We start from the raw sequence: 26,112 nt of genomic DNA, 5'->3' as shown, positions 1-26,112 counted from the left end.
TCATTTTGTCTCTCATAGTTGAAGTGTACCTCTGATGAAAATTCCAGACCTCTCTCATCTTTCTAAGTAGGAGAACTTGCAAAATCAGTGGCTGACTAAATACTTTTTTGCCCCACTGTATGTAGTTTTTGTTGAGCTGCAAGCATCACATGGGTTTACATTAGCAAAGGTTTATGACAAAATCACTTGACAACGCCGACTCCTGTGTGCAAACAGCGAGAGAGTAGAAGAGGAGATGCTGTGCTGCTGCCAGAGGAGCCGCTGAATGTGTTCCCTCTGAGCGGTAAGTCGCTAAAAGAGTCTGAGAAACATTCAGGACACCAAGGTCTAATGACACCACAGTTTATTCTACACTAATGAAGCTGCTCCTCTTTTTAGAACCACAGCGGAGTCTGTAATAATTTCGCTTTCAGCCATGCTTGTTGTCGCCGTATGTAACAGTATGACATCAATAAGTCAACAACTCAAAATACCTCAGGTATCACAATATGAATTTTTCATATCATACCAAAAACTGTGCCGGTATTATCATGAAGGCTATAATATGGTCCAACCCTAGCCTTCACCAACCAGCAAAGTTGTAGTTTATATCCATGTCTGACCAGACTCATACACTATATGTAGTGAAGACTTTGAATTTAAGAAAAGGTAAGTGTATTTTTTGGTGAAACGTGGATGCTACATACACATCTTCAACATGATAGCACAGAAGATCTCTACAATCAGCACAGTCTTAAGGTGGAAACCCAAGATTAGTGTCACTAATTTAGTATCTAACTAAATGTCTCCCCTTCTATTCCTGAGTTATGGCGTCCTGTAATGGCCATAAAAGTGTTTTTGCAGAACATTATGATGTCACAGTGATTTGGACCTTTGACCTTTTCGATATACAATGTCATTACTTCATCATTTTGTCCTGCAAGACATTTATGTTGAATTAGGGCACCAAACATGTTTTGTGAGGCCACAATGACCTTAACCTTTGACAACCAAGATCGAATCAGTTCATTAATGAGTCCAAGTGGATGTTCGTGCCAAATTTGAAGAAATTCCCTCAAGGTGTTCCTGAGATATCATGTTCACAAGAATAGGACGGACGGACAAACAACCTGCTGTCACTGGCGTGGAGGCATTAAAAAAAAAAAAAAAACCACACACTGCTTCCCAGAACATTGACACAATTTAAATATTTGAATAAATGTAACTAGGATTAGGATTCACAGTAACAAGCATAAATCAAACAGTTCTGTTACCCAAACCATCTACAACAGTCATTATTAATAATCGTCACATTATCTACTCAAATGATCAGAGTTAGCATTTAGCCTCATTCTGGGAAGTGCACTTCAAATCTCAAATAGCTGTCCTTCAGAACTCACTCACCAATTTGGCCCGCAATGACCGGCGGGTAGACGATGAGCTGAATGAGCTTGTTGAGCAGCTGGTGCAGGAACCTGACGCAGGTATCCAGCAGAGCCCCTCTCAGTGCAGCCATGCTGGCCTTCAGCTCCCCCTCCATGTTTGCCTCGGTGATGATGACGTCCTTCAGGCGGAAGGGGAAGGAGTACTCCTCCAGAACGTACACTAGAGTGAAGAACTTATCGAGGTGGGGGTCCTGGAGTTAACAAAAGATTAAATATTAAGTGTCACTTGAACTGGGTGAATTTTAATGTGGCAGAAATTTTTCAGTAAAAATTTTGTTGATAAAATTTCAGAAACTGTCCTATCAATGCTAACATAATTCCAATAGGGCTTCATAAAGCACATGAACAGGTAGAAACCATAGTATGAAAGGCATATTTGTGTACCTGAGTGTGAACAGAGGAGGCGGCCGTCACCTCGACATTGAACACTGCTTTGTGATTATCCACCCACTTCATGCCTGGGAGCTGAACCTGCCGCAGAGTGACACCCAACTCATTTAACACTCCGTCCTACCACAAATGAGTAGGCAATAGCAGCCACACTGATGTTAACACAGTCTTTTTAAACACACTCACGTCAGGGGTGAGCACAGAGTAGCTAGGTGGGGGCTTTTCTACCGAGACAGGCAAACTGAAGGAGCCGGTGCGTAGTCGGCCATGCTGCATCAGAGGGATCCACTGCGGGTGGAAAGAGAGACACGCGAACGCTCAGCGATGGCAAGACAACAGAAGGAGCTCTCAGACAAGTCAGTGTGTGGGCGGAAGTTTTCAATGTGGGCCAGCTGAAGGAGAGTACTCACGGTGTAGCCCACAGGAGTCTCCAGAGGGGTGTTCTGTTTGGGCTGGCAGCTGATGTGGTAGAAGGTGAACAGCAGATGGTGGTTGTCTGTCAGGTTGGCAGGGATCTTCATCTTCATCTCCTCGTAGAACTCAGGAGACCTTTGGAGCAAAAGTTAAACACAATGTTTAAGGAAGAAACAAGTTGGACAAACTCCAGAGGGAGGCAAACAGGGGATTGAGCCTTACTTGTTATGGTAGATGATGGGAGTGTACGCGTCTTGCATGAACTCCGCACAGCTCGACTTCCCAAAAATTACCTGGTCAAATAGCAGAGGTTAAATATAGTAGTTCCATAACCAATACGAAGACATCCTTTGATATAATCATCCTCACAGTAGTCTCATCAATCATTCAAAGGATTTCACCATCAGAAAAAATGGCTCTCCTTCACAGTAAAATCCAGAATCTATGAATATGGAGATAATGTTCATTTCAAAACATTCATTAACTACTGGACAGAGGGCTATTACAGTGTTTCGGCAAATTTTAGAATTTTAAATACACTGACCATGTGGACAACAGAGGATAAGTGGATTAAGGGTGACCCTGTAAAGTGGACTATTCAATGATTCGATCTAAGGAGCCTGATTCGACTGCCAATCTCAAAGTGGAATTGTCACGGTGCAGGAAAATGTGGTAATGAAACAAAGGATCATCCCATTGGGGCTACAACGGGGGTGCTGACTGTCTGATTTTATATAGAATTGCTTGGTTTCCCCCAATATATCATGATATATATCCAGTTTTGGTGTAAAGTTGCTAAGCAGAGCACTCACATTAAAAATAGCACTCACAAAGTAGAAATTATCAATTCATTTATGAACAGTTTTCATCAAAATCAGCAGGGTGGAGGCATGTAGAAACGGCTGTGTGCAGCTTGCATCTCTCACTCTAGGAGAAAGTTTGAAAGTTCTGTTAACAACCACAGAAAGCGAGTAGGAACCGAACTTAGCAAAGAATTCTATCACGGGCCGCCCAGTAGCTCAGTGGTTAGAGTGAGAGTCCCATGTACAAAGCCCTTTGCTGCATGTCATCCCTGCTCTCGCCCCTTTTCACACTTACGTCTGTCCTCGCAAATAAAAGGCAAAAAGCCAAATAAAGAAGTACAAAACAAAATATGTGTGCTGTCTGCCGGTCAACCCCTTTCAGTGATGCGGACAGCGCCGCTGACGCACCTACACACAGTTTGTTTTGTGTGCCTACACATGCACCCCCAACACAAAACAAACAGCGCTGGATGGAGTGCATCCTCTTATAAAATAAACTCTTGCACCAAATCGAGAAGACAACTTGTTTAATTGACTGTTTCAGCTCTTTTGTCTGGTGTGGAAAATGGAAACTAATGTCACAAATGAGAATAAGGATCAGCAAGAAGAAAAATAAAATGAATGATTTGACTATCAGTTGACAAAAGGCCAAATTTGACAGATCAGATTCGTGGTCAGGGACACCCCTGAGGTGGATTGTGTTGGAGAAGTTGTTTAAGAAGGTGCTATGGATGTTTTGACACCTTTTCTGTTTCAACTTGCCACTGCTGTCTGCCCACAGCCTCTGTATGTACAAATGAGCAAACCACAAATGCGTGCATTCAAAGTGTACAGGAGTGGGGTGAGTGTTTGATACTCAAAATGTAGCTTTGGGATGGAGTAACACTTGTAGCTAGTAATGCATAGTGTGAATCAACCATTTCATATTCATTAACCCTAAATAGTTACAGTTAAAAAAGGAGAGATCCCAAAATGTAACTCGACTTTGCTTCCCTCTGTGCTAAAAAAAAAAAGGCCCCTTTGAAGAAGTTCACTCTTCCAAGAATACATCGTATGTTATTTCACTGCCTCAAGCTGTTCTTTGTGACTGGAGTTTCGTTTTCAGAACATCGCAGTCACTTATTATCCTTGAGTGTGACTCACCGGCAGAGCTTGACTGGGGTCCTCTGCTGCCATGAACTGAACCTTCACAGCGATGTTTCTCACCGAGCCCTGACGACTGCTGAAGTTCAGACTTTGGGGGTAAACATAGAGCAGATTCCTGAAAGGCAGAATGAGGCAGGGCAGAGAATGAGACAGAGAGAAATTAACAAACCCCCAAACCATTACACAGTTAGAGAAACATTGTTGGTAGGTGAACAGTCACAATCATAACAAACAAGCTGCAGGGAGGCTGTTTCACAACCTGGTTGAAGCTTGTTATGTTGTCAACATGTGTTAACAGTGTATCACATTACTCTGCAACAATCGTTCCTGACAACCCCTCGAAAACATTTGACAGTCTTATTCTTGGAAAAAGAAAAAGATAAGAGTGTGTGCACATGGGAAAAGTGTGACCCAGTATTGGATTAGCTTGGTGAAAGTCACCTTACTCCTATCCAAGGCAAACATCAGAGATAACATTTGTTCATCTTTTAAATCAGCTGATTTTATTCACCTGTCAAGAGGAAACAATGCAGCACAAGACTTTGTTAAAGTAACATTAAATGACATTTACTATGCAGTACATTTTGTACATTTTCTGTATCAAACACAGGAGTGCGACACACGTTGTTATTTATGTCGCATGTGTTTGTGACCTAAATGACAAAATGAGTCCCTCAGGGGTTAAACTTCAAGGCGGGGTCACTGAGACTAAGGTCATGGAAAAGACCTGTGATCGAACCACAGCTGAGCTAATGTTTTACCAAGTATTGCATGTACACATCCAATATAAGGCGCACTGATCACCCTCCAAATTCATCATCCACTGGATATTCTGATGATGCTGACATCTGCACAGCTGCGATAGACAAATACATGTTATAGCGTTTCTTTCTCATTTTTGAGCTTTTACATAACGCCAGCTTTTTCCTTAACTGGCTGGCAAGAAAATCACAAACTTTTGAACAGCTGAGTGAAACAGACAACTAGACTACAGTTTGTAAACGACAGATATTTTGAAGATGATCTGGGGTCTGTGCCTGCTTTGTCTGGCTGGGGGTTTAGGAGCAGCCCATGCGGGTCCGCTCAGGAAAACAGGCAAGACGGAAGACAACACTGTGCAACAGGAAGACGTCAATGTACTCATGTTTGGTGTCATACAGTTCAGCGAATCCTTGAAATATGCTTTTGAAACCACTGAGGCAAAGATAGCTAAAATCAGCCAGACTCTGATGAGCCATGAGGGGACTCTGCAAAAGCTGGGAGAGGAGACTGAGCAGGCCGCGGAAGAGGAGAAACAGATGAAAGAAATGATACAGTTGCTACAGGTAAGAAAACACAGAAATATGCAAACAGCAGATTCCCCATGTGCTGCTGAATGGTTGTGTTATTACAAAAAAAGATAACTACTGAGAACTACAATCATACTGCAGATCTAAATGCAGGAGCACAGGGAGATGGAGGCAGTATCTCAAGTATGTAAAATCCCCATCAGATTAAACTTCTGTGATTCTCAGCTCCGGAAAGAAAAAAATGTTGAACAGACATAACAAAGCAGCGTTTTTCTGATTTACAAAAGTGTTAAACACAACAATGCCTATACTGTGTCTCAGACCCAGTTTTCTTTTGCAAGACACAAAATCATCATACGATTCTTTCATCTATCTTCCTGATGTATATGGATAAATGTAAGTCTTTCATCTGAGATAAGAGAGTGTCATTAGAAAGCTGCATGTCACACTGTGGGGCAGGCAGCTGCCAACTGCACTGGGATCAGTGCTGGGGGAAGAGGATAATATGGGCAGATGCTCTTTTGACAGGCCCAGATGGCCAAGCAACAGGCTGAGACCAAGATGACTAAAGATTGGCTGGCCGGCATGGAGCAGGAAGAGGTGGTGCTGAGAACAAAAGTGAAGAAGTTGGAGACATACGTCGACACCAGCAGCAGCATCAAAGAGCTGCAGGTAACAGAAAGATGATAATCTCTCTATAGATACAAGAAACAACCACACTGTCACAGCAGCACATGTCTGAACACCTGACACTTACATGCCTAGTTAATTATACTCCTGTTCCTTAGGAGAGAGCAGAGGAGCATTCCTACGTCTTGAAAAGTTTACAGCATTTGACCCAGTTCCATAAAGAGAATATTGAGACGCTGAATGAGCAACTCTCAAAACTGCAGGAGATGGTGAGTCACTTGTCGGAAGCATGTAATGTTTCATTAATGTTTTCATTTCATTAGACTTACAGTTTTGTTTCCTTCTTCCAGAGTGAAAATACGACATAATTTATACGAGATTCACCGGTGAAGTCTCCTAGTCCACCCAGATCTCAACTCTGTAACGTCACTGCACTCCCTTCAAACCCTGCAATGTGTGATATAGATCTACTGTATGCCCAGAACATAGTTTTTGTTAGTGCTCTTCTGATTATGTGCTTGTTGTTTCTTATCTGCATCTCATATTTTTGTGATTTTTTGTCTTCTGTTTGTCTTGACTTTGATGTAGTTTGTAAACTTTGAGCCGTAGTTATTAAATTATTCGCCGTTAAAATAGTTATTTAATTATTTAAGATTTTTTAAGTGTCTTGTATAGTTTGTAAGCTTGTGTATAGAAAAAAGCACATTAAAGATAATAACTTGTGTTTGTATTTATATATTTTACAAAACAATGACATCAATAAAATGAGTTTCAATTTGAAATTTAGAACTTGCTGTCATCTTTGCAAATTCATACATGTTATTCCTATCATCTAAGACTATCTAAAAACATAAGTAAACATAAACAACTCTCTCCCCAATCCAAAAACTAGAGTGCAAAAACTCTACTTCGTGATGTCATAGGGTGTAAAGTTTGGAGATGCTCCATAGGCAGTATATTGATAAAGATGTTATAGATGACACTGCACCCAGGGGAGTGTTCAGACTATGTGGGTACATGTTCGAGCTTTGAGAGAGAGTAGCACATGTTCGCAAATATTGATTAAGCTTTTCTCAGCCATGGAAATAACATACTGTAATTCTTAATTTGGGTGGAGCTCCCCTTTGAAACTACACAGGAAGGTGAAGGCAGAACAAGTATGGCTTTGTCAAAAATCAATACCCAAACAAACACAGTAAGCCATGCATGCAATGATAAGGTAACTGTATATTTGTCCTGTGGGTCAACTGTGCACATGTGTGTGTCTGTGAGAGGTGAACACTCACCTGTAGGTGGTGTGTGGTGTGTACACATAGCGAGCGGGGAACTCCAGAACATCTTTGGTTGGGCGAACACGCAGGTCAGGGTAAGGCTTCACGTGCAGCAGCTCTGGTGACAGACAGTAATGAGGCGAGTCCGGAGCTGGAGAGATGTCAATCTTCAACTGGGCTGAAGGACAAAATAAGTCACAACAAGACAGAAAAATCATTCATCACAAATCCTCCATAAACCTTCCGACATGAATTCAGACAATTTCTCATAAACACCTCGACTATTCATGGCATTTACCTGTGACAGGCCTCAGTCGTCGCAGAACAGAGGACGGTCTGCGCATATCTGCCAGATACTTGTAGAGGTCCTCATCGCTCAGTCTGTCCCCCTCCTTCATGTGAACAAACAGAAGAGCAGAGTGTTTATTGGGATTACATACATTAAATTATAATATAGTTATAATAGCTGTCACTTCTAAAATAGAACAACAACAGCCAGCCTAAACTCCAGAGAGTTCCAGCTGACTGATTTGTCTTGCATCATAACACGAGGCAGTGGTTTCTCGGTTAAAATAAAAAATGACAAATAAGCGCCACACGGGGAACTGATTAGCCAATCAGCGCCACGGGAGGGATGAACGCCGCTGTCAAGTTGTTGCCAAGCATTATGAAGCAAAATGCTGGGACCAATGAGGAGTAATAACAACAACTGCGAGCACTCTAGAAAAGACAGACGCTGCTATCAAGGCTGTTCCAAACTGACCTGTCTTAGTATTGCCTGGCATCGTACTTTGTTTTTACTTAAACCCGGCAAACCAAGTATGTAGGCATGGCTACGCATCAGTGTGAACTTAAAATGATGTTAGAGTCAGGTGGATATGTTGTTCTCTAGTGACTGAATAGAAAATTTGAATGCCCTTCCTCCACACAAATCGGCTCAAGTGGAGGCAACGTCAGACTCAAGATGGAAAAGGAGAGTACAGTTGACTGTTCTATCTGATATCAGTACTTGTGCTTTGTTGGGCGGAAAATGCATTTGATCTTATCACAGTAACAGAACAACATAAACATAAAATGTTGAAATAATGGATTTTATTAGAAAAATAAACATAGTTTTGAAAATATTGCCTAACTTTCCTAATGTAATGATTCTCTCTGACGTAAAAAGCTTTCTAATTGCCACTTCTTACCCTTACATTTTTATGAAGGCAAGTGTCCAGCCTCTTCTAATTTTTGTTTCCAGGTTATTGGTTAAAGTACTAGCATTTTAACTTGTGTGGTTTCCCCTCCCTCCTCAGTGATGTGGTGTAACTCCACTTTTTTGTTATGAAAACATTAGTAATGTCAGCTCCTTAGCTTTCTTCATTGCAGCGATGACACTCAGTTTTACCAGTGATGAGTACTTTGGCCACATTAGAGTCAGCATAACTGTATGAATGAGTCATAAGACTAAGTCTGACCTGTTTAAAGAAGTTGGTGACAGTTAATGTTGCCGGACGGAAAGTGGCAAAGTTGCACATGTCATCCCCGACACTCATCCGCTCGAAGCCCTTCTTCCTTTTCTCATTCCATGTGCCAAGACCTTTTCGCTCTAGCAATAAGAGAAGTCATAAATTAGGGAGGCATGTGCATAAATGTTAATTCTGCAATATGTTTTGTCACTGTAACCGGCTGGATGCCCTGTGTACATGCATGTGTGACACTGAAACTGAGGACGTGTCTGAGGTCAGCAGTACCAGAGTCTGAGTCAGGGTCTGACCGATCCAGACCTCCCACACTGCTGACGATGTTGAGAAGATGAATGGCCGTCCAGGCAAAAGGCATGCGAAAACGGCCGAGGCGACTGCACGCCTGCTCTGCCTGCAGACGCAGCTTCTCCAGCTTCTCCTTGTGCTGCAGTGGGCCAGAGAGCAGATGCGACATGATGAAAGAAATCAAAAGATAAAGACAGGATTAAAGTATGTGCAGCGGCCAACAGTTTTGGCCTGTCAAAGAGGAGGGTAAATATCGCAGTTTACCCAGACAGAATTGAGTAATTTTTATGACTAGACAGAAAAAGGAACCCACGTGCATGCTGGCCACCTGCCCTGAGCATTGCAACAGTTTAAAACACATTTTTGGCTCCGTTACCTTGGTGGAATCTGACTCTTTCATAACCATGTAGGGTTCACAGCACTCTCCAATGTCTCCTTGTTGAAGGACTTTCTCAAGCTGAAATACATGCACACTAGTGTTAACACATCTTTAATCACATACTAGGATTTCACATGAGTTTTTAAAATTAAATCTAAGCTAAGTAGAACTTAAAAGCCAAAAATAAATACTTGTTTTATACCACTAACATTAGGTCAGACTCTTTGGAGTAAAGTGGGCTCTCTCGGTACCTTAATGACCAAGAAGATATCGGCCGAAGGGTATGTGATGGAGAAAATGGCAGACCGGGCCAGTGTGGAGATGGCAATGTGAGGCGTGTGGGGTTTAAGAAGCCCTTTCATCTGATCCGAGTTGAGGTCAAAGTAGAAATTCTCAGAGATCTGTTGGAGGAAAGATTGAGATAAGCGGGAAAGGGCAGAGGGAGGGGAAGGAAAGATGATAATGGAAATGCACGTCAAGGGATTTTAATTCAGTTTGGACTCAGTGATCTAAACCGCAAGACCACTTAGACCTTTTTGAGACAAAGGAAATTCAATTAGTTAAGCATGAGCTCAGCATTACGTAAGTGGCTTTATAGAGTGAAAGTCTTTGGAAGACCACTCATTTTATCAAATAAAAAATGATCTGCTACCTTTTTCTTTTCCTTGACGTCATACAGAGCAAGTGTTCCAAATATTGGCTCGATTTCTATTTCAAACCTGAAAACACATAAAATATAATAGTGAGATATGGAGAGTATCACGGATGTTTCAAAAAATGAATCAGAGCGTAAGGACATAAATGTCAGCCCTTATACTGTAAATGTTACTCACTTCAGAGACAGACACTTGACCATGATCCTCTGGCCACAGTGTTCCTTGGGCACTTCAGGGACAGAGCATCTCTCCACTGCTTCATCCTGCCGCACACACACAAAGACAGCCGTGTACAATACACACACCAGCATAACATTTACACAGATGTCATGGCAACGTAGCGGCAGGGAAAGCGATAGTGTGTACACAGATAAAAAGGAAGAAGGATGGAGCACAAAAAGGAGAACATGGAGGAAAGAAAAGCAAACAGTTGTGCAGAAGTGGTTGGGTTTGCAGACAGTATAGACATTCATTTCATGGGAACATTCAATAATGTTACTCTGAGCTGAACAAATGGCGACGACGTTTGCCAACATTTCCAACCAAATGTTCTACTGGGTATAGTTTTAAGTTGTGATCTCTGAGATTAAGTTGCAATCAAGCTCTGTTGTTAAATGCTTACATTACAGATAGTAATACTTTGGTACTAAATGAAGGTTAAGACAATAACCTCACTTATTAAAACAGCAAAAACAAAACAAACAAAAACGAAACAAGCAGAATTTGAAAATACACTCTCCTCCTGCAGCTCTCTGGTCTCTCACAACAGATGATACAGTAACAAGTACTAGTCTTTCATTCTAATCATCCTGATCGTGATTCAGGTGTCATTATACAGCGGCAATTCTATGTGAATTACCTTCCTGTTTTCTTTAAATGACACACTGTGATTTGAGGCTCTAGTTAATGTTGGCTACATCAACATGAACCTGAATTAGCTGCAGGTGTAAGCCAGCATTTTCTCTCCATATCTGAAATGCTTCACCGATACTGACACATGTATTGCATTTATTGTCAGACTCTCTTTATGACTCTCTTTTTGACAAGTCCATCTTTGCTCTGCAGTGTCGGTAGTCGTTGCCAATGCTGGAATAGCAATGTTTTCTGCAGGACTTTCTGCCATTGAATCAGGCTTTCAGTATCTAATGGGACGTGCACACACATCTACAGGGGCAATAGGAACACCCTCTCTCTGAAACAAACTGTGATTGGTCAAAGTCTCCCGACAGGAGCTGGATTTTCTAGAGCCTCAAAACAGAGTCAAGAAGCAGTGTAGAAGTCTAGTGTTCTCAGAGAGTACTTGAATTACAATATGCTGAAAGGTTATTATGGATTTTTTGTCCAATGATGCCAAAAAAACAATCTATATCAGCTATGCTGCCTTTGCTTTGCTTACTAAGCCTGAATTATATTTTTAAAATTGTAATAGTATATTCAGCTATGAGAATTCCTTATTAACTTTGCAAAGCTTAAGCTTGAACTGCATTATTGAAGATGAACTAGTAATAAAGAGTCATAAAGGGTACTTAATTATATGATAAAGTTACGATTTGTTTACATTAAAGGAATAATTCAACCTCAAAATGATCATTTGTTTATCACCCCGTGTGACATTCATGTAGAAAAGCCCAATATCATAAACCACAATTTGCCTCAGAGGGCTTTACAGCATGTGACAGCCCTTGGACTCTCACAGCAGAGAAGGAAAATCTCCCCAGAAAATCCCATCTAATGGACAAAACATGGTAGAAACCTCAGAAGAGCAACTGAAGGGGGATCCCTCCTCACAAATCCAGTGTAACAACAGTGAATAATTGGCAATGAAATGTTCCTTTAACACACCCTCTTCCACAACACAGGCAGATACAAGCTGTTTTAATACAAACCTCGTCGGGTGGAGGGTACAGGCCCAGGAGGTCACAGTGGCGCCCCTGCAGACGTGCCTCAGTATTACGCCGGTCCATGTCCTCTGCAGCTGCACGTTCCAGCACAGACGGCAGGAGGGCGTCTGGGGAGGAATTCTTCAGGTCAAAGATACTGGAGGCCCAGCTGCCCCGAGGAGTCTCATCCAGGCTGACCGACCGCCGCTTTGCGTCATCCTGAAGCACATAAAAGTGAAACGAAGAGGTGAGATCGTGTGGTTTTTTTCCTTCCAGGCAAAGACCTTTAAGTGGTCACGGCAGATGTTTTAGAAACATGAGGACAATGTGCTACAGATCCCATTACCTTATTACCCATCTAAGATGATTCATATGGAGACTGTGTAATGGATAATGGACAAGGTATATATCCATTTATCCATTACTCATTCTCCATGTGATGAATTCACTGAGCAGAATACAAGTCATGCTGCCTTTCCCATCATAACAAGACTCAAGCTTCTTTGGCTGGCTATTCCCCACATCTCTTTGCCCAGGTATCAAATGATGGGAGTTTCAGTAAAGTGATAATGCTCTAAGCTTTTACTTGGCATTACTGTGCACAGTAGATCAATAAAATTTGTTTAATGAACCCAAAATGACTGATTGCTCACTCAGCATTTCCGATAACAAGTCCTTTGAACATCACCATCATCTACCTGGTCATCCTGGCGCTCGGCAGCAGCAGCCTCGTCCAGTTCAAAGGTCTGTTTGACCAGCTTTCGCTGCCTCTCCCTCTGTCGCTCAGAGTTGTGAGGTGTGTATACAGTACTGTAGCGCTGGTATCTACAGGAAATCCACAAATAAACTTGTCTCAGTAATAATGTAACCGTCAGTCACATGTACAGTGAAGAGCGAAGAGTGGTTCACATTATTAAACAATTAATGAAACATGTACTGTAGGTTAATTCAGCTGGTACCACACTGACAGCTGAAACCACTTACTTTCTCTGAATGACGAGCCAGTCATCTGTGTAGACTGCCAAGGCGTCTCTCACTCTGGGATCTAGAGAGCTACATAGAAAAACACATTAATAATTGAGCAAAGCATGCTTTTAATATTTATGTTCTTTCAGTGTCAGAGAGAGAGAAAGGCTTTGTTCCTATCTGTGATGATGTGTGTCCTCCATTACAGTAATATTAATCCTCTGTACGTGTGTGTGGTAGTGTAAAAATCAGAGAGGGATGTGTGTGTTACAGTATGAGAGTTGTGTCGCCCATTAGCACTCAGACTCACTCCTCTTCCTCAGGCAGTGGGGGCTCCAGTGTAATGCACTCTTTGTCCAGATGGAGGAGCTCCAGGTCATCCTGGGGGAACTCCATCAACTGCCTGAGCGGGCCGGGCTCCACCCCAGGAGCATGGCTGCTCACATACTCCTCAAAGTCCACCGGCTCAACCACCTCTGTCAGGGGCAGCTGTCAATCAACATTAGACTATTATGTACCAATAACTGTGACATGGCCATGGTGACAGGTCTTAATCTGATCAGCAGGATCAAAAGGACTTACAGGGAGTAGTAAAAGGAAGCATGAGGTCATGATAGACCGGTAAGGGATGTTTAACATTTGTATATGACACAAAGAAAATGAAAATAAAACAGACAGGGAGTCATGAAACAACACTTATAGTTTCAGTGGCCTTGTAAATATATATGAATATAACAGAAAAAAATAGTTACTGTTAAGTAAATTCAAAAGTTCATGGGCTTTTCACTTAACACACAGTGCCAAAGATAAAAACTTTGCTCATACCAACCAATAGTAAATGCTTTTTTTTTCCTGAATCAAAGCTCACAGCAACATATTGCATATTCTCTAACGGCAAAGCATAGCCTATGAAACATATATAGATGTAGAGGCCTAGACATATGAAACACACTGAATGTAACTGCCTAATGCTTTGCTTTGCTTTGCTTGCTTAATTTTCCAATGTCGCCGCCGCACTCTTATTCCAGGCCCCATGATGGCTGCCTTATCATCAAAGTAATTACATTGAGTCCTTTGTTTACTTGAAACATGCTCTCAAAATACACCATTCCTCTGATAGCTAGAATGTAATATGAGACTACACATTGTTTAAATTGAATAATCAGATCTTTTTTTGATCATTTAAATTTCATGTATCACGGATCAACTAATTGATAATTGATTAATCATTTTCATTCCTACTTGTAGCACATTTTACATGTTCACGTTACAAGATACCAAAGGATAACTTTAATGTTATGTTTGAATGGTGTGTCAATTTTCGGCTCTCAATCCTTCAAATCTTGATGCACCTATTTACTTTCCATTGTTTATGTTACAGCCAAAGAATCTGCCACAGACACAGCTGCTAGCAATCGCTTACTGTATGTAAAGCCACTAGGTGTTCATCTAAATTATAGTTTGATACACTGTCTCAGAAATATTATTCTAAAAACCATTTTCACTCATTGTCTTTGCCCTCATGCACCTCTAGACTGCACTGAGTTAAAAGTCTCTGCTCTGGTTTCTGGTTTGCAGCAGAGTCCACAGAGTCTGCTGGACTAATTTAAAACTCCACCGTCATCTTTGTAATGTGACAACAGACACTTCCCAAAACACAGCATCTTATACTCTATTTTGGGTGAGCATCCATGCAGAAACCTTGCCTGGCTGTTAAACAACACAGGTGAGCAAAGAGTAGGTATATCATGTTTCAAAACCAAGTCACGCCTGCTTGTCAGCACTAATTAAAACTACACTCATGTGCACTCCTTGTATCTAAAGTTAAACCCAACTCAAAAAGTTACACCCATCAACCTCTGACCCTTGCTAATTGGAGTTTTAAACCTGCTGGCTTAAAACTCTGGCAAGTTAAACACAGGGTGACTCACAGGGTGGTGTGCGCCTCCTCGTTTCTTAGTCAGCTGAGGAGAGCCATAGTCTCTGGACACTTGTTTTCTAACCTCTGCAGCTACCGTCCTGAGAAAGAAAGAGATATGAAAGATTTGTTAGCTGGTGAACAGAGAAGAAAAGCACACGTTTACAGACATGAAAGCTAGCTGTTAAAATACAGTTAATGGTCAAGATAAATTAAAATACAAAGTGACTGATTTGAATGCATGAATCTCATAATCATGCCAATGTTTGCATGCTTCACTTAAGGAATCCCAGAACTAAAATCACTTCAAAAAGACTAAAATGAAATGCTTTTTAAATTGATGATTCTCATTTACAGTTTTCAGATTCTGTGTTAAAACTGTAAAAGGGAAGTGCCAAGTCAATCTGAGCTTGCATATCTCAACCTCCAAGTTTCAGATACATGTCCTACACAATCTGCAAAGCAGAAGTTTTCAGCTTCTGGTGCTACTAGTAGCGATGCTCAAGGCCAACAGCTGTTCTGAATAGGGACTCAAGCGGATCTCACGGAGAGGTGGCGAGCTGGCTCCAGGGAGCAGGCACGGAGCCAGAGCTCTGTCCATGGCCTTTATGGAGTAACGGCAAATGGAGGCTTAAAGAGCGAGACAAAGCAGGAAAAAAAAAATCCTCTCACAGTGACAGCAGACAGCTGCTCCTTTAGAACCACACAAAATGTTTGTTTCTCTCATATACACAGCTGCAAAGGCTTCAACATTTCCCAAACCATGGTCCTCATGATTACATAGCTATGGTTCATGCCTTCATTCCATCAGACAGACATGAAGACCTATGACCTCGACTCCCATCTCCAAGATGTAGCAAGACTTCCTGATGATGACATAGCAACCTTGTTTTGCATGTTTAACTTTTTAATGTGTGCTATATCATCTGAAGATGTGGAAACAGTTTCTGCAGCCTTCAATCTGAAACAGGAAAAAGGAAAGCTATCGACTGCGAGGGCAATAGCCAGAACACCCCTTCCCACCCTTTCCTGCATCCTGCACCAAACAATGGTCTGGGTCCCACTAGGAAAAGGACATACAGGACTTGGGGAATGCAGTGGGAGAATGGTCAATATAGCTAATATCCCTACATGGCATTTTACTGATAACCAACAAGGAGTATTAAACAAAGTGACAGGCTACCAATAGTGCAATATATGAATTAAAATAATGTCACCATGAGATGGAGCCTGGTCTTAAGTTTATAATAACTGCTGTGCAGACATGATTTCAGCAAGGTTTTCATCAGGGTGAGAAGATATTCACTTAGAGGTGATGATAAGAATCTGCCATCTTGTTTGTTTTCTCACAAGCTACTGGAGAAGATAGCAGATACTGCAATACTAAGCTGTTTTTCATTAAATGAACTGTGTCGATGTGTTTTGAAGGAGCCCCATTTATAAAGAGGTCTATTGCAGCAAACAGGGAGGCACTTGGCTGCACATACTTCCACACACACTCAAGGGCGATTAAAGCATGCTATCCAAAGAGCCAGTTGACAGATGTGGCATGCCTTTACGATTTCTCCTGGAATCTGATCAATATTTATTCAGCACAATAACATGCTAGATATCCAGTCCGTGCAGTACTAACGTTATACCCTTTCATGAGGAGGGTAAACCAGTTTACAACATGTGGAAACAGGTTGCTACAATAATGCTGCGAGGCGTTCACACGACACAAGAACAAAACATCATGATGAATGTCACTTGGTGCTATTTTAATGTGTGTGTGAGACATTAAAGTCGGTGTTACTATGCTTTAATACTCACAAACGGCAAAACTGAGTCAGCAGATTAGCCATGAGCGTGTTAATGTTATCGTTAAGTAGCTCAATCATTGTTGATGGCAATGCTCTGACGACGCTACGTTAACGCACACAAAACATGCTAGTAAACTCTTCAAAGAGCCGGAGACCGTTTACACGAGCGCAAACTGCTTCAATTAACATTAGTTTAATAACAGAAAAGTAAAGTTGTGTTTACACTAACCGGTTTATAGGGAATGATACCTTACATCCTAGCATACTGGCTATATGTGCCGTCTGTCCAGCAAGTCACTCTCACGCAGCGCGAGCGGCACAACTGTAGCTGTTAAACAATAACTTCAGTTACTGTCTCACCGGTTGATTTTATGAGCAAACGCCCTCCTTTCGCTCGCCGTAGATGTCATTTCTCGTCCCCATGTAAAGAAACTCCTCGAAGTCAAACTGAAAGTGCTCCCCTCCTGCTGCGCCTTGGCTACGTCCCGTCTTGTCGTGTGGGGATGCGGACTCTCTCTCAGACCGCTTCCTTCTCCACGCTGGGACTGGGCATAGATCCCTCCTTGTTCCTCCTAGCGGCTGGGAGCCGGGAGTTAGCGTCAAGTCCGCCATTTTACATGTACTACATCCGGTGTCACTTCAAAATAAAACACTACGTAAAATCAGATTCGCTTTCATTATTAACTCTTTATTTAGTTACACACATTACATTGACACTAGTTTTGTGGCATGTTGTTCACAGTGCCATTTTACAGATATTAGCAATTTCAAATGAGCGTATTAATATATTTAAATGCCACACTGAAGTGGAAGTCATTACCCTACTTCCGGTCCTACTATTCCTCCCCAATCATTTGACCAGCTTGCACTGGCTGACTACATCCACCATCTGTTCATGCAGAAATCTCACCTGACCGGTTTACAGCGACCTGCAAGCGGCTCATATCCACCTCAGTTTAGGGTTTCACTGGTTTCATTTCTGTGTAGAATTAAGGAAGCAGGACAGATACGTTTTAAGTTCTCAGTCACTCTCAGTGTCATGTTTTAGAGATGATTACTCCACTTTGACACTGACACTGACTTGACACTAAAAACAGTTGGTGTAAAACGTCCTATTTAGTGGCATTGGATTTGACATTTCACATTCTACCGTTAGCTTTAGTTCACATTGATGGGCCTAATTGTTGATGTCAACTTTAATCTAATTAGAAAACAAATGCACAATAGCAGCATCTAGAGGACTGCTTGCAGTACATCATGTCTCTACAAGACAACAGAGCTTGTTGTTGCCACCTCACACCAGCGGGTGGGGCTGTTCACCATGATTGGAGAAGAAAGAAAGCCTGGCCTCATCAGTGATTGTTTAAGATTCAGTCCTAGAATTTGACCTCTACACGGACACAAGAAATAGCTGCAGCTTTGTTTACTGGCCTCCTGCCTGATAGAGATTGGAAGTTAGATCAGTGGGACAACTGATGTGAAATATTTTTCAGTTATAAAACAAGTAGCCATGAAATGATGCTCCTTAGGGTGGGTAAAACATCAGAAACTGTATGTTTGACAGGGCCCTTTCTCTGTTTGAGCAAATGACGAATGACACTGTCAGTGACTCTTCCCACTAATGGAGGACTTGTCAGTTTATTGTAATGGCAGGTCTACGTCTCCCTCCTCCCTGCCTGCAATCACTCCATACCCCCATGTCTACTATGAGGAATTAATATAGCAATGCTCGCTGCAGCAGCCCTCCCCCCCACTGCTCACTCCTTCTACCCCACAGTCGTCCTATTCAGCACCCTGGAGAGCTGCTGCAGGTACTCGGGCCCGTCCTCTGTGAGATGGCTGATGAATGGCAGGAATTGTATAGGAGGGGATGTGGAAAAATAAAAAGAAGGGAGACGGAGGTAAAATTAACCTTGCGTGACCGAGGCTTGGCTGTAGCGGAGCAAGGACAGGCATCTCAGGGATGTATGTTTATGCATGGAACAGCAGTCAGAGCAGCATCAGAGCTCGCAGCGGGCATGGACACTGCTAATGAAAATAAATGAAGCTTACTCTCCATCTCTCCCTGCTACAGGCACACTTCCATCACAATGCCCAAACTCATCTTGTATTTTTCTTTTGCTCCAAGGTTCAGGAAATTCAAATTTATTGTGCAATGGTCCATAATTTGTTTATTAATATGAGTGTATAAAGTGTACATACCTCTCAGACATATACAATGTAACTACACACATACAAACATATATATATATATATATATGTATATATATATATATATATACATAGTATGTGATTGTGTGTTTGTTTGTGTGTGACATTGCAGTGTCCTTGCGTAGTTGGAAAACCCACCTACTATAAGTGGGCTGAACCCATGCCTGCTTTATCCTTCTGTCTGCACCTTCCCTGCCTGCTTCCTCGCCTTTCTGTTCATCGAAGGCTTTCAATTCCTAGATCGGCACTATTGTTCGAGCGCCCAGCCCCCACGGCAGCGAGAGCCCCCACCACCACCACCATCACTGCTGTGTTACCAAAGAACAAAAGAGAGAGTGTCAGACACCACCCACTAGATCTCTTTCACACCAGAGCCCCCACCTCAGTTCCAGATGGGGTTGCCTTTTTTTCAGGGTTTCTCTCAACCCCAAGAGTCCTCCAAAATGGAAGCCCCCCTCCCCCTGGAGCCCACTACTCAGCTGCCCGTCATCCACCTGCTCCGCCGCCACGCGCCTGTGGCCAGGGCATGTCCCCTCTCTCCCACCCCACCAGGGAGTCCTATTAAAATCATTAACCACTTTTTTACTGGGGTCTGCTTCCAGGACATTACTCCGCCAGCAGTAAAAACTTTAACAACATTAACTCCTCAAAAAGGAAGGACAAACTCACCATCTATCTCCGGGATGAAAAGGAAATACAATTAACAATAGGAAAAATACACATGCACTAACTGTTTAAAAATAGTAATGGTTTCCTGCAACATTATGTGATACATATATGTATTTATGTATATTTATGTATATATAAAAATAAATATTGCACATTCTCAGTCTTCTTTGTTCCGCTGCTTTTAAAGCAGTACAGAGGAATTGCACCACACTGAATATTGTAATCAATAATGCTAATTCTAATCTCTGTCCTGTGGTGGTGTCACATACAAGGGGGCAGGCAGATGCTCATTTGTTTTTTCCTCCCTCAAAGCATCAACATGTAGCGTCTTCAGGAGAATCTCTGCCTCGACCTCCACCCCTGTCTTGACCTTTCCCCTCCAGGGACAGAGAGTGAGGTGTAGCAACAGGACACATCTGCTACAAGACAGCTGTTAAGTCTCCAAATGTTGATGCTACAATCAGGGTTTGGGGGGGGGGGGGTTAAAGGTAATCATCACCGAGTTACTTAAAATCTGCTTAATTGCTAAAGACACAGAAATCTACACCTTTTGGCATTCACTCCTCCTCCAGAGACAAAACAGTGTAGTGAGCTAATCAGACAGAAGAAGTCTCTACTATCTCTCTCATCTTATTCACTAATAACCTGTAAAGAATCAATTGAATGTATCTTGAAAAGCAGCACGTAAGACTCAGCCACCACCATGCACAGCCACACTTTCTCCTCTGCCTACATTACATGCATGGGTGCATGCTATGCTGTCACTCACTAACCAAGATTTATGGAAATATTCCCTTCCAGCTCCACTCGGCGCAGTGCACATTGTACACTGCTATTAATGTGCTCAGGGTTTGAATGTATGCAGATATATGCATACGATATGTTTATGACTTCTTTACAGTACTTGCTTTAGACTTTTTACAGGTTACGTGCTGCAGGAAACGACTAAAACCCCATCACCATTACCACCACCCCCCATCCTACCACCATCCTCCAGTCCCTAAGGGTTCAAGCACCCAAATCAATTGAAAGAAAGAAGAGTGCACTGTGGTCCTCCCCCTACATCTGTCAGGGAGGGAAAGCAGGAGGGGCCACACTCATGGGCCGTTCAGGGGAACAATATCACTCCATCTGTCACAAACCGTTTCATCTCTGATGGGATGAAATATAGCTCGCAAATACATCTACCTCTATATCATCTATGTGTATTAGCTTACCGGTGCCCAAGCCTCGATCAATTCCCAGAAGCATACGCAGTGGCTTTTTGTCTCATATTACTTTCCTCCCACCAGCCCGCACTCTCCAACCACCTTGCAAATTATGCTTTTAAGCCAAACAGCATGTTAAAAGAAATTATTCCACTTTACACATTGAACCAGTTAATGAAAATGGAAGACTACCAAGTAACGAAATTTGCATGTAAAAAGTTCCAGAATGAATGTGCAGAGCAGCGAACCTGAAAGCTTAATGAAAGAGACAGCACATATTGTATTTGGAGGAAATACTAGGGGGAGAGAGAAAAAAAAGTAAGATGCAATCTGCTAATAACCAGAGAGCTCTTTCATATTTAAATGGTGCTGCTGCTGTGTTTGCAAGATGGGTGTGGCCCGTTGATTCTTCTTGCCTCCTGAGCTGTCGCGGCTTTGTGACGTCCATGATCCCATTTGCTCTATCAAATTATGCTATCGGACTGGTCACCGTTCAGTGCCGAGGACGAAAATGACAACCAAGTCCACAGTGCTGCACGCCGATCTCCGACAAAACAAGGTAGCCATCCAGTAAGCTGTAAGCACAGCACAAAATGGCTTGACTGTTCACTGGAGGGAAAGGACGAAAAAACTAAAACCCATATCCCCAAGAGCCATCGTGCATCTCTCTCGGCAGCAGGTAGAGCTGCAATCTCAGTCATTCATATTTAATTCCACAAGAGTTTCCGGCCAGACTAATGTGCTATTGATTTCAAGTCTCCTATTACTGAAACGGGGGAGGGCCATGATGGGGAGAGAGCTGGACTACAGGGAGTGAGCGAAAGAGATTGAAATAGGAGAGGAGGGATGAAGATGGAGGGGGAGAAAATTGAGTGCAATGGTTAAACCAGCAAGTTTCTCTAAGAAACATCATCATACTGTATTTGGACAGCCCATATTACCTATCTCTGTCAAGAAATTATGTTTCAAATTCTACGTGGAAGCACAATCAGGTCTAAAATTTCAGGTTGATGCAGGAAATATGTACTATATTATTTATTGTTTCTTAAAAGTCAGGGCATTGACACAGTTCATGGAGCTAAAAACAGCTCAGCCTAACAGAAGCAGGCATCCTTGTACCAATTTTATTCGTTTTGTGTCTGTCACTTGTGTGTTTTGTTCACGTCAGATAGAAAGAAAGCAGCAGGAAGAGGAGCGAGGAAGAAAAAACAAAGAGAATGTCTAAGAGCTTTGTGTATTTAAGGTCTCTCCCTAGATACCAACTCAGACAGGACAAGATGAAAGATTAATAACTACGGCTTTATATTTAAAAAGGTTTTCAGTAAAACACGGTCTCTGTAAAGGAGGTTAGTCCTGCTTCGCCCAACCTCAAAGCCACATGAACCCAGTCACCAACATATATAATCGTATGATATACATATTAATATATACCTGCTGCACCTTGTTTTTTTTTTTGCCTTAGTCAAATAAGAAGGATGTGGCACATAAATGTTGCCTGAAAAGATGAAACCTATCTCATACCGCACTGAATACACACAAACAAAAGACAGATAACTGTTCACCGGGAATTAAACAAGGCACATGGAAAGCAGAATATAATCCATAAATAAAAAGATGACAAGAGCGTCTACTTCAGAGACTTCCTCCCACCAGCCTGTCTACTCTAATAATAGCCCAGAGACAACACATCCAGACAGACAGAGGGAGAGAAAGATAGAGAGAGAAAGAGAAGGAGAGAGACAGAGAGAAAGTGCAAGAGTGAACCCATGAGGGAGACCACGAGAAAATTGCCAAATAATACATAAAGGGGTTGGATTAGGCCAGTTGCCATTATCAACAAATGTCCTTTTTAAAAAGAGGCTAATTTAATTTTGGATCTTTTCCTGAAAGCAATAACTGCTTCACTGCTGCTGCCACAAAAACCCTGAATTGCCAAGAGCCAGGCCTGGTGGAGAGACCACCGAATTAACCAGACCTGAGGCTGAATCATCCTACCCATCCCCCAGATACACTGTCATAGTGTCACTGTCTCTCCCTCTCTCCCTCGCTCTCCCTCGCTCTCTCCGTCTCACACACACACACACACACACACATACAAGGCCACTACCTTACCGCAGGGCAATGGCAACAGGCATTCATTTTGACGTAATACTACAAGAATAATAGAGATGAGAAGCAGCAAAGGCCGGGCTAAGGAATTCAGACCTAAAGGGTTTTTGCAATTTACAAAGTTAAGTTTAATTATATATTTACTATCCAGAGTTCAAGCACATAATGAATTTGTAATTCGCATGCTGTACTACTGGCATATTTCTGCTGTTCTGGTAGTGCTGCATGGATAAAACATTAAAGATGTTATGGTACCATTTTGTCCTTCCCGATACGGTACCGGAACTTGCGTATTGGCCGATATTGAGTACCAGTCCAATACCATTGCACTAAAAAACATTAACAGCTGTATAATACTAACTCTGTATGGAAGCAATAAATATTAAATGATTGCTATCACTGTTGTATGGCAAAAAAATAGCATACATGATGCATCTTCAAATGCAAAAAAGTTTGCTAGTGCTGAAACTGACGACACTTTTACCACCCCTCGAAACTGAAGCATTTTGCCTTATTACTAGTGGGACTTTACGAGGACAATATTGCCAAATTGCTGACATTTTGCTTACAGCTCATATTACACTACAAACCAGAAATCAATTCTTCTTCGCTGCTGTAAAACTGTCGTGATTAGTGGCTGCATCACTTACAGTTTTAGAGCTACGCCAAAGAAAATGTTTTTAGGGAAACTGCTGACATATCCTGGTAATAAAGTACTTTAAAGGTCATATATATTACATGGTATTGGATCGGTGCAGAGACTCGCATATTTGCCAATACCCAATCCAGCATTTTAGGCAGTATCAGAGGCATTTCCATTACTGGTATCTTGATCAGAACAACTCTACAGAACATAAGCATTTTTCTGCCTCTTTACCACATATCCTATGATAACTGCATATTTGCGCTTATGATGTTTCCTCTGTGGGCTGATAAACTTCAAAATGAGTGAACTAATTCTGGAGATGCTTAGAGTTCATCCCTCTGGCACCAAGGAGCATTCCATGATATGCTAAGAGAAAAGGGCCGCTGCAACAAGACTCCTAATCACCACTAGTGGAGGAACCCTTAACAATAAGAAAACAATCAGTAGAATAACAAAAAGGCTTTTAAGCAAAACCAATGCTTGATCCTTTGATTCAGTAATGTACAATAGGCGCTTCAAATGCCCTCTTACCCAAAGGGAGGATTCAGCTGCCGTGCTACTAACCAGGGCTTTAATGAGGGGCCACAATTAAGCCCATTTATTCACATTAAGTGTGAACTGTAAGTGGGGCTGCAGTCAGTTGCCGGACCTGGGTGCCTTTGTGTTACAAGAGCCGCTTTTATTCGGCAAACAAAGATGGAAAAAACACAAGCACCTAATGACCGAATCTCGCCGTCTCTTCTCAGACTTTCATACACATTGGCAGAAACACACACACACGTGCACGCATACACACATACTCTCTTCCTCCCTCTCAAGCAAACTGACTCAAAGGCTGAGTTGAGTCACTGCTTGACAGAACGGTGGGGGCGGGGTTAAGACAGACTGACAGTGGGGCTCCATCTCTATCCTCTTATTAACGCTTAACGAGTGCTTTCCTCATGCAATATTCATCTCCACTAATATCATCCAAGCTCTGAGCCGAGCTTGCTACTTATGTAAGGCAATTATGTAAAATATCAGACAGAGCCCATGTTCAGAATATGACTGGAAGAGAGCTGCAGGACAATGACAGGGAGAAAGAGGGGGTATACAAGGGTGCCTGGGGAAGGTGGGAAACACAAAAAGACACATACAGTAGGAGGAAATGAGTTACTTGTGTGTCCTGAAATATGTCTTGATCTGAATATACACGTCACCCACATATCCACTAAAGGCAAGTGGTCAGTGTCAATAATGCAAACAGTTTCCTCCCTTGCACCATCACTCCTTCCAGCCAGGGACGTCTAAGGACTCCTCAAGGTCAGTTAGGGAGAGCAAAGCAGATTGTTGCAGGAGGGCTCACATCAGCAACACTTATCCACTCGTCGACAGTGAAAAATACACACACAGGAGACATCCTATTCAAAGCACAACCTCCCTTCACCATCTCACCATCACACTTCCTCACGCAAACAGCAACCCTAGACTCGCACACAAATAAACAAACATACACTGATTTACGCACACTTGCTCGCACACCCACCCCCCCAGGTCAAGGCCCTATGGGGGTCTGCACAGAAATAGGTCATTTGTCACACATGATGTCCCGGGGCAGGGGATGCATTATAGATGAGCCCAAACAGCATGTCTCAGTGAGCACTCACCACACAGCTAGGGACACAGGAGGGAGCAGCAGGAGGTGGGCAGAGAGGGGATGAGAACTCCTCAGGAAGGGGAAACTGAGATGTCGTAAAGTAAGACGAAAATCACTGCTGGCCACGTTTCTGTTCAAAGAGCAAAGAAAAGGGGACATTCAGCAGGGTCTGATGGGAGCTGCAACTGCACCTTTCTCAACTTCTCACTGAATAGCCATGAATTAATTCTGGGGGTATCTAATTTGTTATTCTCATGTCTGCACCTGACCCTATAGCTAGCCATCTGCCTTGCATGTGAGAGGTCCAGAAATCATCCACTCATTAGTCGTATTATGGATTTGACGCTTTGTTTGTGGCCACAATTCACACCCAATTATTGCATATTTTGTGTCTTTCCCCCCAGTGCTTCAATTCTGTGATTATCAGCTGAGAACGTGGACTCCAAAAGTCTGCCGATCCACGCTCAAAAATCGCTTTTATACACAAAGACAAAGGCCTAAGGAGTGAAGTTGTTTGCTGTGGTTTCAAACAGACCTAAATGGAGAATCAGAGAGAAAGGAAGGGGCCGTGCTGAAGGAGAAGTGAGTGCAAAGTGTGGGGAACGAGAGAGACAAGTCTGCTGTCTTCTGCTGCACCCATCTGTTCTGAAAGTGCAGGTGGAGCCCTATTCACTCCGCTCTGCGTGTGAGTGTGAAGAGGGGGGCAGGAAGAAAGGAAGGGCAGCGAGAAAAAGGGAGTGGAGAGATGGAAGGGCAGGGATGGAAGAGGGAAGGGGGGGGGGTGGGGGGACTCTTGGTGATCTCTCCTGAAGGGGATAATGGGAGAGGAGCGCATTGCAATGGCTGCCATGTAGTACCCTCCCTGCACAATTAGCCAATCAGCAGCGCGCTCTGCCAGCCAGGAGGACGCA

General features: G+C 42.5%; 2 protein-coding genes across 4 annotated transcripts in view; one reads left to right on the top strand and one right to left on the bottom strand.

Annotated features, from left to right (window-relative positions):
- The window catches only part of LOC126405110 (dedicator of cytokinesis protein 7-like), a 36,590-nt gene extending 19,335 nt beyond the window's left edge, over positions 1-17,255 (bottom strand). For all 3 annotated transcript variants that reach the window (XM_050068661.1, XM_050068662.1, XM_050068663.1), the window contains exons 1-20: positions 17,083-17,255; positions 14,934-15,021; positions 13,313-13,491; positions 13,021-13,089; positions 12,735-12,861; positions 12,043-12,255; positions 10,334-10,419; positions 10,153-10,219; positions 9,752-9,901; positions 9,498-9,578; positions 9,104-9,260; positions 8,828-8,958; positions 7,666-7,759; positions 7,383-7,545; positions 4,175-4,292; positions 2,451-2,521; positions 2,225-2,363; positions 2,001-2,102; positions 1,809-1,895; positions 1,384-1,615 (exon numbers count right to left, since the gene is read on the bottom strand). In XM_050068661.1, the coding sequence (XP_049924618.1) occupies positions 1,384-1,615; positions 1,809-1,895; positions 2,001-2,102; positions 2,225-2,363; positions 2,451-2,521; positions 4,175-4,292; positions 7,383-7,545; positions 7,666-7,759; positions 8,828-8,958; positions 9,104-9,260; positions 9,498-9,578; positions 9,752-9,901; positions 10,153-10,219; positions 10,334-10,419; positions 12,043-12,255; positions 12,735-12,861; positions 13,021-13,089; positions 13,313-13,491; positions 14,934-15,021; positions 17,083-17,132 (2,404 nt within the window). In that variant the 5' untranslated portion in view covers positions 17,133-17,255. The remainder of the gene's footprint in view (positions 1-1,383; positions 1,616-1,808; positions 1,896-2,000; positions 2,103-2,224; positions 2,364-2,450; positions 2,522-4,174; positions 4,293-7,382; positions 7,546-7,665; positions 7,760-8,827; positions 8,959-9,103; positions 9,261-9,497; positions 9,579-9,751; positions 9,902-10,152; positions 10,220-10,333; positions 10,420-12,042; positions 12,256-12,734; positions 12,862-13,020; positions 13,090-13,312; positions 13,492-14,933; positions 15,022-17,082) is intronic.
- angptl8 (angiopoietin like 8) lies at positions 4,978-6,876 on the top strand. The gene is made up of 4 exons (XM_050068664.1): positions 4,978-5,502; positions 5,995-6,138; positions 6,255-6,365; positions 6,447-6,876. The coding sequence occupies exons 1-4, from the start codon at positions 5,197-5,199 to the stop codon at positions 6,462-6,464; spliced, it is 579 nt and encodes a 192-aa protein (XP_049924621.1). The 5' UTR covers positions 4,978-5,196; the 3' UTR covers positions 6,465-6,876.
- Positions 17,256-26,112: the final 8,857 nt, after the last annotated feature.

This window comes from Epinephelus moara, chromosome 18 (genome assembly GCF_006386435.1).
Source record: "Epinephelus moara isolate mb chromosome 18, YSFRI_EMoa_1.0, whole genome shotgun sequence".
NCBI classification, from domain to species: Eukaryota; Metazoa; Chordata; class Actinopteri; order Perciformes; family Serranidae; genus Epinephelus; species Epinephelus moara.
The sequence above is the reverse complement of the archived record's forward strand: the minus strand, read 5'-3'. Positions and strand labels throughout refer to the sequence as shown.